The sequence below is a fragment of the Idiotropiscis lumnitzeri genome, chromosome 16 (genome assembly GCF_059441095.1).
Source record: "Idiotropiscis lumnitzeri isolate Australia: NSW breed Sydney's pygmy pipehorse chromosome 16, RoL_Ilum_1.0, whole genome shotgun sequence".
In the NCBI taxonomy this organism is placed as follows: domain Eukaryota; kingdom Metazoa; phylum Chordata; class Actinopteri; order Syngnathiformes; family Syngnathidae; genus Idiotropiscis; species Idiotropiscis lumnitzeri.
In genome coordinates this window covers 8,562,341-8,579,638 of record NC_142406.1, presented here as the reverse complement: position 1 = coordinate 8,579,638, position 17,298 = coordinate 8,562,341, and the positions used below count along the sequence as shown (strand labels likewise).

General features: G+C 39.8%; 1 protein-coding gene and 1 pseudogene across 4 annotated transcripts; both read right to left on the bottom strand.

Annotated features, from left to right (window-relative positions):
• Positions 1 to 84: 84 nt before the first annotated feature.
• Positions 85 to 2,472, bottom strand: LOC148321228 (cortexin domain-containing 1 protein pseudogene; annotated as a pseudogene). Of its 3 annotated transcripts, none has more exons than XR_015839428.1 (3): positions 2,369 to 2,421; positions 2,098 to 2,267; positions 85 to 331 (listed from the first exon to the last, which is right to left on the bottom strand). The product of XR_015839428.1 is annotated as a cortexin domain-containing 1 protein pseudogene, transcript variant X1 (transcript). The 3 variants fall into 3 exon arrangements; XR_015839429.1 differs by having other exon boundaries at positions 2,174 to 2,267; positions 2,369 to 2,417; XR_015839430.1 differs by lacking the exon at positions 2,098 to 2,267 and having other exon boundaries at positions 2,369 to 2,472.
• A 1,633-nt stretch (positions 2,473 to 4,105) lies between these two features.
• cers2a (ceramide synthase 2a) lies at positions 4,106 to 16,192 on the bottom strand. Its single transcript, XM_088319511.1, has 11 exons — positions 15,788 to 16,192; positions 11,699 to 11,869; positions 11,511 to 11,628; positions 10,981 to 11,099; positions 10,590 to 10,647; positions 10,390 to 10,440; positions 10,141 to 10,233; positions 8,375 to 8,503; positions 7,841 to 7,947; positions 7,255 to 7,408; positions 4,106 to 5,484 (listed from the first exon to the last, which is right to left on the bottom strand). The coding sequence occupies exons 2-11, from the start codon at positions 11,866 to 11,868 to the stop codon at positions 5,338 to 5,340; spliced, it is 1,146 nt and encodes a 381-aa protein (XP_088175637.1). The 5' UTR covers position 11,869; positions 15,788 to 16,192; the 3' UTR covers positions 4,106 to 5,337.
• Between the last annotated feature and the right edge of the window lie 1,106 nt (positions 16,193 to 17,298).

Genomic DNA, 17,298 nt, shown 5'->3' with positions numbered 1-17,298 from the left:
TAAAAAATAGAAATTCTGTTCCATTTTTTTTGTTATGTTATATAGTTCATTTCGTTTGTAGTCCAAAGCAAATTGCCAACGTCTTCAAGTAATCTGCTCCTCCTGATAGGTGGAGGTGGAGATGGAACCGTAGGGGTCGACCACCGTTTGGGCACAGCGGACCACCGTCACCAGCAGGAGGAAGCACAGGAGGAAGAGGAAGAAGAGAGCAAAACCCAGATCCACATCCACCTCGAACGGGGGTGCAGGATGTGTCCCGTGGTCCATGGGGCTGATGAACCGGATTCCACCCAGCGTCAGCTCAAAGGTATGCTAAGGAGACACCGATGACCTCCGAGTGACAAAAGAGACAAAGATGAAGAATGTTAATGAGCGTTTGTTTATGTATATGATGTCATGACTTCCTCTCTGTTGGTTACTCTTCAAAGACAGGCCTGTGAGTTTCTAGTAACAACAGCCCCACTAACGTTCTTGTGGTATACTTTGTTGTTGATGTGCGGGTCTGGCCCAGCTTCCTTCCGGACAGGTCGCCAAGCAAGGCTGGATTGGGGATGGAAAAAAACGTCTGAGACACGCCGATGGTTGGAAAAAGATTTATTATTTCCCCAAAAAGACAAAAGAGGTCTCCCCTCTCGAGCCTTCCCTTCTTATCAGGAAGGCAAACAAAAAACATGAATATCCAATTCTCCCTTACTGCATATGCGTCTTTATCCTGCTTTCCCTTAAAAGGACCTTTCAACAGCCTCCTAAGGGTACCAGGTATGGACCCCTTCCTATATGCAACTCCTCTGTGCCAGATCCCCTATCTGTATACACGTACCGTGGCAAGTCAAGGACCCCTGTTGGAACCCCTGACCCGTCATAAACAATGTTGAGGCCCGATGCCTCTCGAGACAGTAACTCATCGTACTAGGAGGTTCCACCACAAGACTAGTTATTCCTAAAAGCAACAATCTCGTCAAGGCCATAAAATGAGTTGTGTATGTTAGACACTGTGAAAATACACTACATTCTTCTATACTAGAACTTTTCAACCCTCTTCTACCATAAAGTGTTATTTTTTTTCTCCATTCTATTTTAGCGGTGAGATTTTAATTAATGGAAATATGTGCGATACAAGTGGAGACTTCTTTTTATGTTCCTCTTATCTCACAACACACTCATGTGGTACTTGGGCCCACTTGAGTGGTACTTGAAAGAATCACTGCCCAAGTGCAGTTCAGTTGTATTTAACTGTCTAGTACAATAAAAATATTTTAGAGGTGGACATTTCTCCTAATAAAGATGATTTGATATAAATCTGAATAAACGAGGCACGGCTACTAATCAAGATTAATTAATTTGTGGTATAATTCAGTACGATTACAATTTGATTTGGTACGGCTGTCATGTAAAAATTGCTCATATTATATATTATTATTATTCAAGTGAATTAAATAAAAATAAAACGACAAATCAAAGATATCAAAACGATTTATAATTTATACTTGTGCATCTCTCATAAATGATATATGATAACTCAACAATGGTACATTTTAAAAAGTAACGATTCAATTGTTAATTCAAAACGGATTTTCCGATTCAAAGTTGATTTTTTTTTTTTTTTATAGATTTCTATATGGATGGCACGGTGGACGACTGGTTAGTATGTGCGCCTCACAGTTCAGAGATGCAAGTTTCAAATCCGGGCTCTGGCCTTCCTATCTGGAGTTTGCATGTTCTCCCTGTGACTGCGTAGTTCTTTTTTCCAGTTTTTTTCCACATTCAAAAAACATGCATTATTGATTGGATGCTCTAAATCAAGGGTGTGCAAACTTTTTGATTGGTGGGTTCTAAAATTTGACTGACGGGCCAGACCAGGAGCAGATGGGTGGAGTGTTTTTGGTAATCTCACCTCATCGGAGAAAAAAAAAAATAAAAAATTAAATGATAATGAACAAAAGCATCACAACAAAATATCTGTCTTTGAAACACCACAGTATTTAGAAAATATAACATTAACAAGGTTTATCCATTTAATTATTTTTCAAGTTTGGCGGCCCGGATTAAAACGTTTAACGGGCCGCATGTGGCCCCCAGGCCGTAGTTTGCCCACACCTGCTCTAAATTGTCCCAAGGTGTGATTGTTAGCACGGATGGTTGTTTGTCTTTGTGTGTCCTGGGATTGCTGTACCCCGCCTATTGACCGTTGATACGCTCCAGCCTGCCGGCGACTCCTGCGAGGATAAGCAGCTCGGATAATGGATGGAGATTGCCCAACAGACATTCTATTTTGAAGAATACAAACATTCATTTTGGTATTCAGGATGGACCGAAACATTCAACCCCTCCCAAAAAAAAGACATGCATGAACGGATATGCAACTTACGTTTCTCAGCATGTGTCCAAACTTTAGAAAAGCTTCACATGCTTGCAGTGGTCCCTCAGCCGTTTCCTTATAATGCCACTTACGTAAGTCAGTCTTGGTTAGCGCAGCTTTTACGCTCACCTTGTACCTCTCGTGATCGTGACACGTGAAAATGAGCAGCCCTGAAGCTTACTCGCACACACCTTGGGGAACATTACACTGTATTGCGATAACATTGTGTGAACAGATTTATGTTCCTACAACATGTGGGATATTGGGTATTCGCGCTCCTGCAACATTCATGGCGTGCGCTCGCATCTCGTGGTCTCCTCTGGATCTATAAGCCCTTATTAATACTTGAGTGGGAATCCGATAAGTCAACAGCGTGCGAGTGAATCAAGAACCCCACATACTTTTGTTCTCCTGTCAAAAGGAGGCTCGTCCGTTAAGACTTCACACTGTTCAAATGTAGCGGATGCTGAGTTTGTGTATTACATAAGCGTAACTAGGTACCACTGATTTGCGAGGAGTAAAGTTAATATGGACAGGAGAAACAAGAGATGCAACGGCAATTGACGTGGAGCCAGCGAGGTAGAAACTGACCCCGCAACATTAAAATGAACGGTCTTGATGAGCGTGCGTGTAAAGTGATCAGCCATTGAGCGTAATCAGCCTAGAAGGTCTTTTAGGTTGCGTGCCAAAACAAGAGGCGGGAGGAAACTAAATCTGGTTGTTGGTTTTGAAAGAATATAAATGGTCAACTTTCTACAACTCTTTATAAAAAAATTTTCCCCACCATTGTCAATTTCTGGACACAAGTAGAACAAAATTGGTATTGTAGTAAGACAGCAGCAATAATGAAAAACACTATTCATTAGTTTTGTATTTTTATAGTCAATCAGTTCAAGTCCACTGAAAAATTTGAATTTGCGCGTAAGTGGGCTACTGTATTGAAAGAAAAAAAAAAACACGATCCAGACTTGAACCCAATTGAGCTGGTTTGGGATTAATTGAAGAGTGAAAGCAAACAGAGTGACTTTTTTTTTTTAATATAATTAGTACTCGTAGCAGAATTGTTAACTACCGCACTTGCCTCCCAAGTAACATGTCACTGTGCTACTAGTGAGGACTAACAGGACATCGAATTAATGCTCGAACCGCTTCACGGAAAATGTATTATAACAAAGAAGTTTGTGTATAGCAATATTGAAATGCATCAATGGCTTTCTTAGAAAACCGTGAGGATGACGCATAAGCAGTATAAGAAAGGTGTTTACATTTTTATAGTGAAGGAAATTATTATTTGAAAAATAATAAATTCTATGCCCGCCATTCCAAAAAATTAAAGTAACTGACGTCGCTTAAAAGGGTTGCCTATCTATATATGCAGCATGATTTTGTGAAATGACAACTTTTTGTCTAAATGAGGCTTATGAACAAACTTCAAATTGTTTTCTTGACACCAAGATGCCACCAGGTGGTGCTAAAACTTCATTTTGTGGTACCAGCCATTATCATTCAAGGGCGCTTACAGCCTCCTGTTATAGTCTTGCTTCAGCTCCCAATAAAAACGGTCCTTTCCCCTTCGTTTTTTTGTTTAAACTTGGGATCACCTTTTTTTTTTTACAACCACGATAGTATTTTTCTTCCAAAGCACAATTTGACATGGATGTGGTTTTGCATTACATGGCTTAAAGCACTCGAGAAGACCAGCCCGAAGACATGTCAAGACTCAAATTCCAATAAAACAGTAAAGAATGATTTTACACAAATATTCTTTATCATCATTATGATATTACACATCAGCAACACATAACACAGACTATAAAACAGTTTGTTTTTGTTTTTTTTTTAGAGGCAAAGCAATTGTGAAGGAGCAGGTTGACATGTTGGGGCACAAAGCTGGCATTTCGTAACAACTCACAGTCCAAATGATAAAGGCACTTGTAAACCACACTTTGGTAATGGGTGCCTTTATACATCTCTTCATCCGTTTCAACGAATGAAGCTCTTTTTGTTAACATTGAACCAAAACACTGACAAAAAAAAAGAGAAAATGCAAACCAGGATGCAAACCTCTGGTAAAAATGTATTAAAGAATCCAAATGACAATGATTAAATGGATCCATAAAGTGCATCTTTGGTTACGGAAAACACTGAAAAAAAATTTGACTGAATCTGTTCCAGCCCATAAAGGAGGAGCACTTTATTACAGTTCGGGTTACGCTTATCTGTCCTTTTCTCATTTAAACGGGACTGGAAACAAATGAAATAAAGCAAATAAAATTACTTAACTAAAAATATACATTACGCATGAACAAAAATAAACATGTTAAAATGATTTTGGACTGTGTGCGCACGTTTTGTTGCCAAAAAGGCAAAGCAACTACAACTTGCTTCCATAAAGGCACAATTCGACCTCAGCGGCTCACTTTCGCAAACGGTTAGAATTCTTATATGCTATTCAGTATTTTGCTTTGCACATTATTGCAACAAACTTACTACTACGTGTCAGTAAACTTAAATCACTTAAATCAGGAAATGGTCCATACTAAGAACTGCCTTCGTTGTACCATTGGCTTGAGTGAAATTAGTCAGATTGAAAGGCAATACTACTTTAGAGGAGTGTCAACCGACGCTGAGCGGGAAGACATTGCCCGTCCGCACCTCAGCAAAAAAAAAAAAAAAAAATACTTCCAGTAACAAGCCATGATGCTCCAAACAGTGTGGCACCAACTAAATGTTGTGAAGTGAAAATAAAAAAGGAAGGAACAACCGACCTGAGCACCAAAGGCACATAATCATGGTCTTGATTGTTCCTTGGTCGATTTCCAGGGATGAGAATGGGGACAATTTATCATGTGGATAATGTGTAAGAAATGTTTTTTGTGTTGTCTCTCTGCATGCCACACAACTATTCTTTGGATTTCAAGTGAGGGACAGCATGCAAGGGTCCGGCTTCCCCACCTTGCACTGCTTTCACTGTCCACTCAGTCCATTTTTTGTCGGTTGTTGTTGAGCGGGGTATGGCCGTTGTGAATGTGACCGTTTTTCAACGTTCTATTCCGCTCACCGCTGCCGTCTTCGTCTTCGGACTCAGTCTCTTCCTTGTCACTCCGCTCATCCTCAACTATGTCCTGTCGGTAAAAATTTAAATTAATCTTGTCTGTTACGGCTGTTTAAATGAGACTATGGCGTAGGGCTGGGCAGTGAATCGAAATGAAACCTTGACTTTGTTTTGGACTTTCTGCGGTCAGGAAAACGGTTTATGTGCCAAACAGCGTGGTGCGTGTGCGTGTTTGTTACACACAAAACGGTATCAGCCAAGGGGAAATCCTACTGATGTACTTAAATTAGCAGCAAGTTCTCAGATAACAAATAATCACACAAATGGTGAAGGAACACATGTAGACAGGACCAGTACTATATAACATGCAAATCTTCTAAACTTGTGGTAAACAAATTACCGTATTTTCGCAGCCATAAGGCGCACTTTAAAGTCCTGAAACTCGTCCAAAAAAACCAGGGCGCCTTTTGAGGCGGAGCGCCCATTATGTGGACCAAGTGAACAAAGTGCACCGCTGGGCTGACTGCGAACATTAACTGCCTGCACACTGCTTATATAGAGAGAGAAGGCGGGCGTGGCTAACGACAGCATGGGGCGTGAGAGGGGAACGATGGGCGTGAATGACAACAGGCGGACGTGAGAGGGGAGATGGGCGTGAATGACAACGCAAAGGCACGCCCCCAGTGCAAAGCAGCCCCCAATGCCCCTATATGGGCAAACGTGTCTGCTAGCTCTGTTGTTAAGGCTTTCGCAAAAGCCGGCATCATGAGGAGCCGCACGCAGCAGCGACACGGGGAATCTGACAATGACGAGAGGGAACCTGGCGTGTTTGTGGGAGAACTTGCCCAGCTGTTTATTTCTGATACAGAAGACGATTTTGATGGATTTGTGGATGATGACTGATTAATGTGAGTACATTGTTAAATAGTTCAATAAAATACAACCAAACTCAGTTATGCTCCTGTTGCCTTTTTAAAAACAGCTAGCCACGCTATCTTCTATTTTAGTGTGCATGCATGTAAACTAAGGTATTGTATGGCAGGCTGGGAGGCGGAATTTTGCTGGGCCTACACTCTTATGCTATTCAGTTGATTTGGGGTGATAGTTTTAGTTTTGATGTAACACCGTGACCGCACATCGTTTGTTGATTAGTGACTTGCTCACACCGGCATTGTGTCGGCATCCCATCTGTGGGGCTGCGCGGCAACGAGACGGCGAGGCAGACTGATAATGACTCTCGTGTTTGGTGGCGAACGTGTCCAGCTGTTTATCTTGGATACAGAAGACAAGGACTTGGTGCATTTTTGGATGAGGACAACTTCAGCACGTTGTTAAAAGCTAAAATAAAGTACCACCGAACTCCCGCTGCCATTTTAAAAACACGCTAGCGCGACCGAGCAGCCAGCACGACTGCTCGGTTATGTTTGCGCCCAATGACATGGTGCGTTCTATCTATGTATCAAATACAAAAATAGCACCCTCAACTGGTACCGCGCCCTTTGATACGGCGCGTCTTTTGGCCGTAAAAATACGGTATATGAATAAAGTTCAACCATGAATTATTTCTTCCTTGTGTACCGCCACGCGTGCCCCTAAAAGGTTAAGGCAGCAGCCAACCAACCTATTTTAATTTACCCTTCTTATTTTAAATTGTAATCTTTCTTGTTACCAGTTCATTTTTTGGTTATTTTTCTCCATTTAAGTCATTTTTTTTTAAATACAATTAAAAATCAATGAATAACCGAGCTTGTTAATTATGATTTCAATATCAATCAAAATAATAATAATTTCCGTAATTGCCCAGCCCTACTGATGGCATCAATACAGTGGTGCTTCTTACGTTGCCGGGGAGGAACTTGATGACCATGCGTATTATAAGCGCCGCCCAGAAGATGTGCAGACCCAGCAGCAACAACAGTAATCCGTTGAAGAAGTAGAAGCCAAAGAAAGGCTTGTAGATGGTCATGGGGTACACCAACGTTGCGTGTATGATGCTGCACACAAGAACAGAGCGCGCAGTCACAACCACCCACACTGGCCATCAAAAGCCCATTGAACCACACCGGGCTGGTGGATAATGCGCCTGTTGTTATGATGGAAATTGTTCTGCAGAATACACACAACTCAAGTGCATGCTGTAAAATTAAAACATTTTGCATTTTTTCATTCATGTTTTGCTAGTAGCATAAAGGTAAGTTGCGTATGCACAACATGCATTTATTATAGGCTAAATGTAAATTTGTCTGTTCAATGTACATTTAAAAAAAATCAACAGGTGAATCTGTTATCAGAATTTCTTTATGCCAAATATCAGAATTGGCATCATCCTAAAAAAAAACAAAAAACGGTAACCGCCTGGCCGTGCGCTCAACAATTCATGAAAGCATGAAAGCAAGAAAAAAAGTCTTGTGCAATCCGATATTTACCAGAACGGGAAAATTCCGAGGCGGGTGATGATGAAAACAACAGCGAAGACAACAAATATGAAGTTGCACGTCCGCTTCCAACCTGCATAGTTGAACATCTTGGCTGACTGAGAAGAGAGGAAAACGCATCACAAGGTTAACGTGACCATTTTTCACCTCTAGAGGGCAGACGCCACACAACACAGAAGCAAATTGGCGAGATGATTTTTCTTTAGGCAATGCTATTATAACTTCTGGCTGAAAATGTCACGAAAAATAATCATATTTTCACTCTTGACATCTCCTGAATTCCATTTAAATCTTACATCAAAGAGACTAAATTGATGGAAACCACAAACTAAGAGATCAAAACGCTTGATTTCAAAACTTGCCTCTCATCTAATCATGTTTCACACAGTCAAAGCTATATTACAGGTCTCTGTTACATATAACAGCAATTGACGGGCTAAACGAAGAGTTCTTTTGAGACATTAAATTAACTGGAAACCAAAAAGGCTGCAATGTACTTTTGTGAGTGAGCGCAAGCTGTAATACCTCCATGAGATAATCAGAAGCATCATGCGCCAACATGATCAAAGTCCCTCCTCTGATGTAGTTGACCAGCCAGGAGAAACCGACAAGCACAATGGTGGCAATATGGTGAACTATTTGTTCTTTAAAATCCTGCAAAGAAACCAGAGAAAGCAAAAAAACAAGAAAAAAAAGTTACTTGTAGTGTGCGTGGTGACTTATTGATCTAGCTGTAAAGATCAGTCACTGATGGGCAGCTAACTGAGGTTCTGATTTTACTAATAATTAACTCCTGCTTTTCGGCATTATTGTGCACCAGATTAGCAGTGCACAACACTAGCAAACAGACATAAAAATTGCGCCAATAGTTGCTGATCCTGTTTCGACACAATGGCATTGCTAAGAACCACAGAGACAGTTCAGTTAAATCGCGTGTGACAAAATCACATCCGTATCAGTAATGCCACTTTATATTGAGTTCAGTTAAATCATGTGACCAACTCTCAGAGACAAATTTCCAACATTTACTATCGAAGGACAACACCCAATGATGTCACTCTTTAACTATGGCTCAATTTTAATGGAGCCTATCATAAGTGAAAGCCCTTTTTTTTCCTAATAGCTCTATAATTAGTCATCAATTTTTCCTTCTCTGGTCACGTCCAACGAAGGTTGGTTAGACTCCAGTGGATTTTACATTTCTGAACAATACGTGCAACTGCAACTGCAGTCTTGTTTTTGCTGGTAAATATCAAGTAAACACTGAATGATCAAGAAAAATCACTGAATGAAAGATAGAGTGCGTTAGACTCTACTATACAAATGAAAGAATTGGAGGTAACGGTAAAAATTAAGTGAATTAAATTATCTCGCGAGTTGGATTAAACCCAATTGCGGGCCTGATTTGGACTGCGGGCTGTATGTTTTATTTAGGCCAACTGACTAATCATAAGTTTGAAGACCCCTGTGATGCGATTCGACGACACACTGTGAAAATAATTATAAGACATGTTTTCTAGTGTTAGCATCATATTTGTCCAGGCCTGTATCATGACTTTTTTTTTCCTTTTTAAATCAAAGTGGAGGCAAATGCGATAACTTGGGCATGCATGGCTGATTCAGAGCAGTCATCTGATTTCGACCCAATTGAGCATGCATTTCAACTGTTAAAGACTCAACTTCGGCAAGAAAGACCCACAAAAAACCGGCAACTGAAAACTACTGCAGGAAAGGTCTTGATGAGCATGAAGAAAAAAGAGAAAGAGGAAATCTAGCATCTGTTGATATCTATGAGACTTCAGGTAGTTTCAAGCAAATTTTAGAAATGTCAATACACAACATTTATTTTATTTGTCCAGTTACCTTTAAGCCACAAATTGTTTAAATATTTTTAAACTATCTTTTTATTGCACTGAATTAAATCTGCAAGTCTGCACTTCAACTGCATATGAATTGTTTCATGTAAAATAAATTGTAGCCATCAATGTACTCATAAGCAACTCCGACTTAGTGCACTTGAGTAAAACAACAATTGTTGTCACTGACAACCCGCCCATTTGCTTACAGCTTGTTTGCAAAAAAGTAAAAACTTTCTGTGCCTCAGGACCTTTTCCAGCCCCGTTCGCTCCGGTCACACATTAACTCACAGGGCATCACGTGAAAGAAACACATCACCAGCCAAGTGTGGCTTCTCATGACCCTAACGGGCTGATAAACCGTAGCACATAATCACATCTGCCCACATATATCTGCTTGTTATGTGCTGCTTAGGAGACATTCCATGTGCCTACCTTGCGCTTGACATCAGAAGCGACGCTCACAAGCAGGGACACATAGAAGCCCAGTTCAATCATGTAGTACCAGTACTGAGATGGTAAGAGGGGCTGGGACAAAAGACAAATGAGGATGTTTTAGAATTAGAACAGAATGTGGGAATTTATAGCATTCAGTGAGGACAACACAGCCGGAAACAGCTTCAAATATAAATATGTGCAATTAAAAAAAAACAAAAAAAAAAAACACCCCAACCATTAGCATACCATTTTTGGGAAGTTATCCCACATCCTCTTCATATTATAGAACCATGGTTTCTGAGAGGGGGGGGGGACAAGTGTTAGCATGCAGCCAGGACATTTGTGGGCAACATTACAAAGTGTATCCATTAGGTTCCACTTGAGTGAAGATCAATATACATGTTGCCAGGATGACAGTTTTTCCAAAAGGATAACTTTAGACTCACGTCAATAAGGGTTGCCAGGCCAGCAAAGAAAGCAAAAAAGTAAAAGGTAAATCTCCAACTGGAAGAGAAAGTAGTTGTCACACAAAATATTTTTACATGGAGGCACAAACTCATTCTTAGCACTTAAGTGAAACAGTATCTCGCTTCTCACGAATATTTACCTAAAATAGCTTCCTTCTACTTTACGTCAGAAGGAAAAGGTGTCAGACGAGTAAAAGCCAACATTGTTTCAGGGTCAAAAGTTTGTTTTAAGACTTCTGAACACAATTTTGTTAGTTTAAATTCATTTCCCAGAACTTTATATAAAACATCTGCTGAAGTGTAATGGATAAAATTAAAATTAATATAAAAGTGTGTGCTCTATATTATACAGTCTACGAGTTCTATGTACCTGGCTTCCTGAAACTTTTTGATCTTGCTGGGACGGTCCTGGTTCCGGCGCTGCTTGAACCATCGTTGAACCTGTCGCACCGAGTAGTCGGTCTGTTGACTTAACTTTTCTAAGGAGCTCTTAAAACCAAGCACAAGATAAGAAAGGAAGTCAGTAATGTTTCCTGAATGTTTAAACACTAGGTCAACATTATTTTGTAGTCACGTAGTTGCCAAACAACACAACAGTACGTAGTAGGGGTGGGGGATATGGGCTTAAAAAAAAAGAAATCGCTATTTAAAAAAAAACAACAATTATTTACAATATTCTACAAAAAAATGTTCCATACAGCAACGATCACTTAAATGTCTCCTATCACTCCATAACAACAGACATCATCAGATAATGAGCCGCAGTAAGTACTGCTCTACCAATGCCAACTTTTTACAGCTATCAGAGTGGGAAAATGATCACCTGAAATTAACTGACTTTAATATTGCGTATGATATATTTTCCCAATCTCTAGTATGCAATCGCGTTTCTTTGTTTACCTGTGTGGGATGCTTAGATATGCTGCAGAAGTGGGCCTCCAATAAGGGATTCAAGGGTGGACTAACGCGTTTTTTGTCCTTCACTCCCAGCAGAGCCGCCAGAGGAATCGCGACCCGCCTGAAAAGTCAAAAGCAAACTTGTCAAAAAGATTAGCAGGGGGTGATCACGATCAATGACGATGACTGACCTTTCAAATATCGGTCTGATGACCAGGAAGCCGACGGCAATAGGAATAAAAGCCCAAAGGTCCGGTAGCTGAGGTAGGACGATATCGGGGTCCTTGAGGTCGGCCCAACCGAAGCCTTCGGGAAACCAAATCCAGTCTGCCCATAGATACTCTCTTAGCCAAGACAACATCCTGGCGGTTGAAGAAAACAAAATGTTGTCGTAGGAAAGTAAGCCTTCCTTGACTCTTACCCACTCAATAAACTATGCTGTGACGGGATTATTATTATTGACTGGAGACCAATAATTAGATAATGCATCTGACAACACTGGCACATATGCTTCCTCCTCTTCCTCAAACAAACCTAAAGCACTCTCAGTACAGATTATGAATGTGCAAGATGAGACTAATTAAAGTTTTATTGTCATGAAGCAAATGCAAATAAAAAAGTATCCAGTGGCATTTTAAATACCTTTTCTTCTGTGAGCCATTTAAATAAATTCAGGACAGTATATTTGAAAGTGTTCTAACTTGTGTGGTGTGTTGCCCCTTACTTGATGTTTTGGAATTATTACGGGAAATAGTCAGGTTCTTGTCAACTACTCTGATATCATTTGGCTGTAACCGCATTGGAGGCGCGAACTCTGGGAGCGAGTCCGTATTAGAATGTTATTCTGTATCAATGATGCCAGTAATGTGTTAACGAGTCTAATAGGTCCAATTTTTAACATTAACATCTAATCTAATAAATTTGGTTGCTCTGTGAAGTAATCTGACTCCAGATCCTTAGCAAAGTCACTGTTGTCGAGCTAAACGTTCACAATCAAGTGTTAATGTCAATAACAACCTATTGATTGCAGCATGTTACATTTGGCAACACTTGAACAGGAATCACATATACTCAAATCCAAGCAAAAAACAAAACAGTGAAAACATATTAAACTAAACTAGATTGTGTCTTCAAACAAAACAAAAAAATTGGGAGAAAACATTACCTCCTTGGCGGAGATAATCCGAAACTCTTTGTGCATTCATTTAATGAAGTATCTGCAGGGTGAATTGCGAACCAGTTGGACAGCTACTAGCGCTTGACAGACTGCACCCACGAGGAAGCACAGTGCATTCATCTACAATTGTGCTAGATGAAAGTAAGTCATTTTATTTGTACCGAGTGCCTCTGATTCACGCAGGAACGCCACATGGCCTCGAAAGACTGCCTCCAACATAAAACTTTTTTTTAAAGACGCCCTTTGGTATGAGCATGGCGTCACGAGAGCCTATAATGATTCTGCTCTCTGAAGAAAGTAACCCCTAACAAATGCAACTGCTGACCTCGCTCATGCACATGACCAAAGGCATGATATTTTTTTATTACAATTTACAAAAATTCTAATAGGATTGTTTTTAATCTATAAAATAACAAAACATTTTGAATGTGACAATTGTAGTTTAAAATATTAAAAAGAACAAACATAATAGATACATGCTGTCTAACTAGGCATGAATGATATATATATATATATATATATATATATATGTTTTTTTTTTTTAAGTTTCAGTCTCACATGTCTATATTTTTAAAGCCTTCAAATCATTTAAGTATAAAACAATCAAGTAGCACGGCAAACTGAGGGTGACTTCTCGTTCATTATTATAGTAAATCATGTTATTTTTCCTGGAAACGTTGCCCAAATTCTCTCCAGGATAATAACGAATTAGTAATCCAAAAAGGGAGGGAAAACTAATGCCTAAAAGATCATAAAAATTCCTTCAGAATTATCAACTTGATGATGCATCCTCTTAATTATTAAGTAAAATACCTGTGTCAGAGATCCTCGTATTTACTTGGTATCAGATCCAAACAAAGTCTTGCAGTATCACACAACACAAGTCTGGACTTTAAAACCCATTAAAAAACAGTTATAAAGTCATGGTGACCCCTTGCAGGTGACTCTTGCAGGTCATCTCATTAAGTTAATCATCATGAGGAGTTCATTGAGCCCGCCGCATCCCATTTGTCACCGGCAGAATCGCTAATCTGCGTCCATCAATGTGGTACAAGTGACAGAACAGGAGAGCAGATAAAGGTCTCTGTGTTGCTGACATCTGAACACGTTAATGAATTGCAGTGTTTATATTCAAACCTGAGGCGAATTACGGGATCTGGGCGTACACACGGAATGTTTTTCTGTCACGTTACGGGAACTGGAAGGCAACCTTCGATCCCAGAAGCATTCATTTGCACACTCTGAACACAAAAGTCAATCTGTCAGGATATCTTATCTATCTTGACTCGCAACTTTTGTGGGTCTTGCTGTTGTCATGTTCTCCGTCAGTATGTGAAAAGCATGCTCTTTTGGCATGCAACCAATTTTGCGGTTACAGGTGTTGTTAATTGAGCGCCACTAACCTGTGCAGGAGATCCAATTTGAATTCCTATTGTGATGATCGAAAGAGGGAATGAGTAAGAGATGACAAATTCAAAACAATACCACCGATTATAGATAGTCGTGGTTTGTTCAATCAAGCCACCTCAAGGATGGCAAACTGATTATCAATCTGGTTTGTAAATAACGGGACAACACACCAGTGGCATGTGCCAAAGAGTTTAAACACAAGCCATGAATGGAGGACACTTTTATTCTTCTTATCGGTGAACTACAATGTGTACCCCACTGAAATATAGTGAACCCCTGTTACATTGCTGTTCTTCATTTGTGCTATATTTCAGATTTGTTACAGCTTCAGCTGTTTTGAAATGCGCAATATATGAATAGTTGTATTGCATTGTTTCTTGGGCGCTTTAAATAGACTCCTGAGACTATCACAGAGCAGGTGCATTTATCCTGAGATTGATTATAAACTGGTGGACTCTATCATCATTGGTCATTTAGGTCAACGTGGGATCATTCGGAAGCGAGTTGACTGCACTGCGTGAAGGGGCTGAATAATATGTTACACCCTATTTTTCAATTTTTGTGTGTCACATTTGGTGTTGATGCATCACAAAAAAAATCTAACTTTGTATCTTTGTAGTTTTTGTATCTTTAGTTTTGGATCTTTGTATCAGACAAACGTTCTGTCCACACAAGTAGGGCACTGATCGGAGATGCGGCCAAGAGGCCCATGAATACTCTGGATGAGGTTTACATTCCGATAAAAGACAATGATCCGAAATATGAAGCAAAATCTACATCGGAATGGTTAAACTAAACATATCCAGGTGTTACAAATGTCAAATAAGTGTGGCAAATGAGCAACAAAGTTCAATGAGGCAAAATTCTTTCACAAGCCGCCAAATGTATTTCCTCAATTTAAACTACACTAATCTCATCTAATTCTCTGTTGGAAATGAACCTGATTAGAACGTAATCCTCCAACTTCTGACTTTCAAACTGAAACAGCAGTTACTGTGACAGTTACGGCATTCTACGCATTTTGCGTAAACGCTTTGGGAGTGGTTCTGTCCAAACCAACCAAGACAGAACGACACACACACGCGCGCACGCACACACACACACACACACACACACACACACACACACACACACACACACACACACACTGACATGGCGCAAGTGCAGAGTGACAGGACTTAGCGGAACCAGGCGTTGTGAAATGAGAAGGCAATAAAACAAATAGTCTCCCCTAAATGGTCACGTCACGTGAAAAAGACATGAACAACTATGAAGCGGTACGTCGTAGTTTACGTTAAAAGAAAGTTTTTGCGTAAACAGAATGAACCAGTTTTCTAAACCCATCAACACTTTTTTTTAAGTTCTCACCAAAGGGTCATTTAATCTTAACTTAAAACTTGTTTAGTGGGCTTGTCTTGTCGCGGTTTTCCTGAACAAACAACAGAAAAGACGACAAGCTTGGGCCTGTTAGCTAGCTCAACTTTGATGTTTAGCTCTTTTCCACCTTTAGTCAGTTTACAAGCTAACTGCCAGGCGAGTTCCTACACGTCTTTTTAATAAAATGACAGCACAAATCATTTGTGAAATTGTGAACAAGCCCCCGTGGAAGTCATATTTCCACTTTAAAAGAGGAATCAGTAGGCAGGGTGAATTGGAGAAAGCCTCCGTCGTGTAACGGTGCTCGCCAACTTACCTTCTCAGACTTTACTCTTATACGGCCAGGTTGCGTTGTCTCCCCAATATTCAGCGGTGTTTGCAGCTATTTGTCCACTTTCCCTTTTCAAGCGGAATTAATTTCATGTACGTTTCTCCATTCGAGGCACTTGCAAAAATCCAATGATTTGCCAACTGCCCGTTTCCCTCTTCAGCTCAGGTTCGCCTCATTCTCTGGAGGGAGAAAGTACTCTTCCTTTGAAGTGGGGATTTCAAGCCTATCAAAGTGTAAACGGGGACGGTCACGATAAGGAGACTTTCTATGTAATGTCACAGTGACTACTGAGACCTAACAAGTCGCACGTAAATGGGTGGACGTTGGAAATATTACGGTTAGTATTAGTATGTTTAAAGTGGGCTGGGGGGCGGGTAGCAGGCTGGTAAAAATGACGTGAGACTCGGATGAGGGCTAATATTCGTCTTGGTAGAGATGGGATTCACTTTTACGCCCCTAGAGGGCGACAGAAACAATTAAACCAGCAGATAATTTCAAAACCCCATTCATATTTTATTGTAATTTAAAAAGTATTGATTTCCATGTACTAGTACACTCTTTTTCCTCACTACTAAGATAATTCAGTAGTCGAAAAATGTTATTAGTAAGAGACAGTTCTACTAGTGTGCTATATTGTCTTGTGAAGACAAAGTGCATACTAGTAAATTGACCTTAAACTTTGCATCCATATAGATTCTCAAAATTATTCCCAAAAGACCACCAGTTGTGAAATATTACAAGAATACAAACAATATAATATATAAACTAAATTTACATTTCAAATGTCCATTGGGTTTAAGACAAATAGTTTCTGTACTATACACATTAATATATGTAAACGTGATTTATCTGTAATGCATCGTAATATGTTGGTTAATCTTCAATTTAGAATATTTATTAGAACCCGTATGCATATATCAAACATTCTTCCTTGCAAAACAGCTCTAGTAAGGTTTGATGGAGAGTGTTTGTGATCAACAGTTTTCAGATCTTTCCACTGATTCTAAATTGGATTCGAGTCTGGACTTTTGACTCGGCCATTCTAACACCTGGATATGTTTAGTATAGAGACCATGACAGAGCAGGTGCATTCATAATGAGACTGGGTTTCACAAAAGAGGAATCTATTTATCGCCATCAGTCATTTAGGTCAACATTGGATTATTCCGAAATCATCAGGGAACTTCTGGAGTTGGCTGCACTGACAGTATAAAGGGGCCGAAATAATATTGCACATCCTGCTTTCCAGTTATGTATTTCTAAAACAAGTTTCAAATGTTGTAAGAATTTCGTTCCACTTCAAGATTGTGTCCTACTTGGTGTTGATAAAAAAAAAGAAGCCTGGAATGTAGCAAACGGTCAAAATCGTCAATGGGGCCGACAAAAGTAGTCAAATAGTGACCATGCAAACATTGATTTGTAGAGGCATTTAATTGTAGCAGTGACATTTTATTCAGTCTTTTATTCCTACCTACTTCAAATCTACTGCTCATATA

Bases quoted from the DNA above. Each gene is read 5' to 3' on its own strand.
- cers2a (XM_088319511.1), bottom strand. From the start codon at position 11,868: ATGTTGTCTTGGCTAAGAGAGTATCTATGGGCAGACTGGATTTGGTTT. The intron at 11,629-11,698 runs GTCAGTCATCGT...TTGACTTTTCAG, and splicing joins ATCAGACCGATATTTGAAAG to GCGGGTCGCGATTCCTCTGG. The intron at 7,948-8,374 runs GTATTACAGCTT...CTCTCTTCTCAG, and splicing joins CTTCTGATTATCTCATGGAG to TCAGCCAAGATGTTCAACTA.